This window comes from Papaver somniferum, unplaced genomic scaffold (assembly GCF_003573695.1).
Source record: "Papaver somniferum cultivar HN1 unplaced genomic scaffold, ASM357369v1 unplaced-scaffold_81, whole genome shotgun sequence".
NCBI lineage: Eukaryota > Viridiplantae > Streptophyta > Magnoliopsida > Ranunculales > Papaveraceae > Papaver > Papaver somniferum.
The window spans coordinates 6,956,779-6,961,141 of record NW_020651082.1 but is presented as its reverse complement, the minus strand read 5'-3'; the positions used below and the strand labels follow the sequence as shown (position 1 = coordinate 6,961,141).

The 4,363-nt window shown below is 38.7% G+C and overlaps 1 protein-coding gene across 1 annotated transcript; it reads right to left on the bottom strand.

Annotated features, from left to right (window-relative positions):
- Window positions 1–365: 365 nt before the first annotated feature.
- LOC113345509 (probable pectinesterase/pectinesterase inhibitor 21) lies at window positions 366–2,515 on the bottom strand. The gene is made up of 2 exons (XM_026589277.1): window positions 1,355–2,515; window positions 366–1,235 (listed from the first exon to the last, which is right to left on the bottom strand). The coding sequence occupies exons 1-2, from the start codon at window positions 2,367–2,369 to the stop codon at window positions 538–540; spliced, it is 1,713 nt and encodes a 570-aa protein (XP_026445062.1). The 5' UTR covers window positions 2,370–2,515; the 3' UTR covers window positions 366–537.
- Between the last annotated feature and the right edge of the window lie 1,848 nt (window positions 2,516–4,363).

The window sequence follows — 4,363 nt, the reverse complement described above, 5'->3', positions numbered from 1 at the left end:
TCAGTTTCTTATGTCCAAGATGTGCATGTGTGACCTCCATGCTCCGTCTTGAGGGAGGGTATTAGGAGAGTTATATTTATGGGCTCGAGACTCTTGGATTGAGACCCATCTTCACAGTCTCAGTTTGAGACCCAAGACCCATCTTCACAGTCTCAGTTCACAGTTATCACCACTGTTATGGACAGTCCAATGATTCCACTGTGATGGACAGTCCAATGATTCCACTGTGATGGACAGTCCATTGTAAGGTCGAACTCTAGGGTTGTATATCTTGTATAAGAGGCAGATTGAATGAATGAATGAAACACGAAACTATTTTGATATATGTGTTTTACAAAATCTAACAATAACAATTCCTATGGAAAAATTTGAAGCAAGGAACAAAAAAAAGTCCCGGTGATTATGAATTCTCTTTCTCTAGTATACAACAGTAGTTTTATTATGTTTGAACAATTGGTACATACATTCAGTATATTTTCTAATCAATATGCGTTCTCTCATATTGATGCATTCAATGGACTGGAGATATCAAGCTCATCATAGTCCAGCTTTGAATGGGATACCAGAACTAGTGATAAACTGACCACCCTTCATGATTGCGGAAGTAGCGGTAAAATCTTTAAGTTGTTCCGCAGTAACTGTGCCGGTCTTGATACCAGGCCACTTGATTCTTCCAGTCAATACAGCACCAGGTCCTTTGTTTTCAAATTCCACAAAGTAACAAGTGTTGATACCGAAATCACCCATCCATTCATGCCAACCCTGAGGGTCAATCAAGTCGCCGATTTCAGTTTGCATGATTACGTGTCTAGCATATGCTTTCCATGGACGACCCAAATAGGATTTCAGTGTCTTCCTGACAGGGAACAACGCTGGGTCAGCCTGGATGGTACAGTCTTGAAGGATGAGTGCACCAGGATCGTTTTCTGTTTTCCTTCCGCTAGCTAGAACCATGTTCGCTTGGTTTTCCATTGGCTTTCTCACAATAAACTTGCAGTTCTGGAACAATGCCACTGCGTTTCCAAAGACGAAGTCTACTGTTCCGGAGATGGTACAATCTCTGTAAAACTGACGTTTGGCGTGTGCATATAGCGTATCTTGGTAACCATCTATCTGGACATTGTAGAGGATGGACATATCTCCAGATACCCTCAAAGCCACAGCTTGATGGTTAGCTGCACCAGCAGTGTTCTCGAATCCAATATCCTTAGCCATGAAACCGTATCCAACGACACCTGTTTGTTCATCATTCAATCAGTCAATCAAGAAATATCGAAATTCATAAAAGAGTACGCAAATTTAAGGTTTAAGTATGCATGCATGTATGCATGCAAGAACTGTCGAAATAACGTACTGAATGTTGCAGAAGCAAATGTGTTCATTCCGGTTTCCATTACGTTACGGTTGTTGGTGATCTTGGTTTTTGTTGGGCCGTCTCCGATCAATATCACGTTGGTCATCGACTTTGTGAGATTAACATATTCCTTATAGACTCCGGCCTTAACGTGGATGACGAAAGGTTCCTTGCCCTTGACAGGCACTGTCTGAAGTGCATCCTTAACTGTCCTGAACTGACCGCTCCCATCCTGTGCCACAACAGCGTTGGGCTTGATTGTGTTGACGTCAACTTTGAGAAGTCTGCGTTGCCCGGCGGTTGCCCATGGTGGAATTTCCAATTCCTCTTCTTCTGACATCAACCTACGGTTAAACAATGGGATCTGCAATGATCCAATAATCTTGGAGATTTGGGAAACCATGTCCAATCCATTGTTAGTCAACTCTTGAGTTGCGTTCAATGCATCCCTCATGGATTGCCCTGCCTTGCTAGTCGAGTTTTCGAACCCATCCAAGCATGTCTCTTCGTACGTCAAAGCAGCAGCCAACCAAACCTTGAGATCTTCAACGGCATCATCGATCTTGCTGAGATCCAAATTACCCAACTGGTCGAACGAGTTGACCAGATCATCAATCGCGTAATCCATAAGCTCTTGACAGTTTTGAAGAGCGAGTTTTGCATTTGGCTCCTTCTCCAATGCTAACAATGTCCCTGAATGACTCAAAGCTTCACGAATATGATCCAACGTAACGTTGAACCCAATCTTAATGAGTTCTTTAGGGTCTGTAGTGTTTCCGGCTGCCTTGCTGAGGTTATCAACACAAGCTTGTTTATATTGAGTGGGTTGGCAAATGGCTTCAATGGCCTTGTTAGAAGTATGTGCATCAGCAGGAGGAGCATGATTACCCTCATCAGTAGGATGGGTGTTTTTGAGGTGGTTGGTAACACCAAACGTAACTGCAACAACCATAGCAACCAGCATTACTGAAGATACCGTAAAGACGGCGATTTTTTTCTTTTTGTCATCCCCCATTTTTTCTGCTGATTATTTGAGAGCTCTAGCGGGGCTTCTTTTAATTTCTCTTCTTTATTTTTCACCTTTTGAGATATATAAGATAGTTGTATGAAACTTTTGTAAGCCCCCCTGGACTCCAAATTGAAGGTTTCAGAAAGGAATTGATTTATACTACAAGAACATTGCAAGGAAAAGATGAAGAAACGAAAAGGTACATTTTCCTAGCAGAAAATGAGGGTCTTATTTAAGAAAACTACCAAACGGGAATGTTGTTAGAGAATTGTTGCAGGCCAGCCAGATACTAATCAATGGTGATGGTTATTTTCTCTCTATTTTTACATTATGTACCTCTTTTTTAGTGTTTAGTTTTGACTATTGACCTGAAGATGGAGTTTGTCCCACCGTTAAACCGTTTTGGGATTACAGTCTAACCTCAATAAACGAATGTTCGACAAATAAAAATTAACAGTAATTAAATGTATAATTGTTTTTAACTTTTTCTAACCCTAACTTGGATAAAGCGATAAAATAAATAACTTCGTGAAATACATTAATGACTTTTTTTTATTCCTTAACCGTAAAAAGGCTTATAAAATTATAAATATATAACTGAATAATCACTAAATTATGTCTGGAGAATATACATAATAGACTAAAATATTTCATATTCATTCCACATTATACGTGTGAGAAGTCAAGTCATTTTGTCTCAAAATATAGACATACAGTTAATTGTTATTTCTTTCCACCTAAACCAAAATGCATCCATCATTATTTTTTTTTCCAGAATATGCATGCACAACTTTTGGAACATTTTGCTCTACATCGTAAAAAAAAAAGTAGTTGTTTATGATCATTGCTGCTTGAAAGGCCTTATTTGACGACACAGTTGATATGACGATGTTGATATGGTGGTTTTCTGACAAGGAGATTTTATTTTTGTAAATTTTGTATCTGAATCTGCATTAGAGACATATTGTATGAGGCTTCACCCAGCTGAACTCTCAGTATTCTATATGCATATTTAACATATTTATGAAGCAATTCAGTAATTATACTGTATTCATGTCTTAATCGAATTTACATCCTCCTAGATGAATTCACCACTAGTGTAAAGCGACACTGAACCTGTTTAAGGTTGCAATAATTACATAGATAAATTCCTTGAACTCCTTCTATATACCAAAATCTAGAATCCCATTATGTAATATTGAAGTTGTCTCAATTCGCTTCCATGGTTGAATTCCACGCTTCATGTTAAAATCCTTATTTGAACGATATTAATCTTTTATTATCGTCATGAAAGTAGCACCTATGCATAAAAAGGAGTTCTTATTCACCCTTAAAAGGTCAAACGATGCGTAATGAAATATTGTGACAGCCAAGTGCTAATGCTAAGCCTTGCATTGGAAAGCCGTAGCATCGTACCACAAATACCATGGCCTGGTGCATACCAAGAGCCAGCACCAAGATATGCACACGACTGGCATGATCGCTTAACGCCAGACGTTTATACCACGATGTTAGGCTATGCCTTGCGCCAGATGCTCCCATGGTGCTAGGCCATGCCTATAGCATGATTTATGTGATTGTATCCATGGCGCCGTTCAATTCCATGATGTGATGCATATAGCATGATTGAACATCCGGTTTCAGCGAATTTCGAATTGCGGTGATTTATGTGATTGTATCCAAGATCTTATTTTACGATCTAAGTTTTTTTTTTTTTTTTTTAACTTTTCTCGTATAGAAAAACACATTTTCTTTCCCCTTTTCTCCATAGTCGGTGCCAATATGTTTGTACCAAAAATTACTTTGTGGCGCAAAACATGATTGATTTGATAATGATAGTGTGAAATTAGGGGTTAAAAAACGACAAATAAAAGAGACAAGAATTTAACGTGGTTCGACTAGTGATATCTATATCCACGGATGAATCCCTCTGGGAGAGATATTTTATTGATATATTTGGTACAATGAGTTTCTGATCCCTTTTAGGCTTTATTGATATA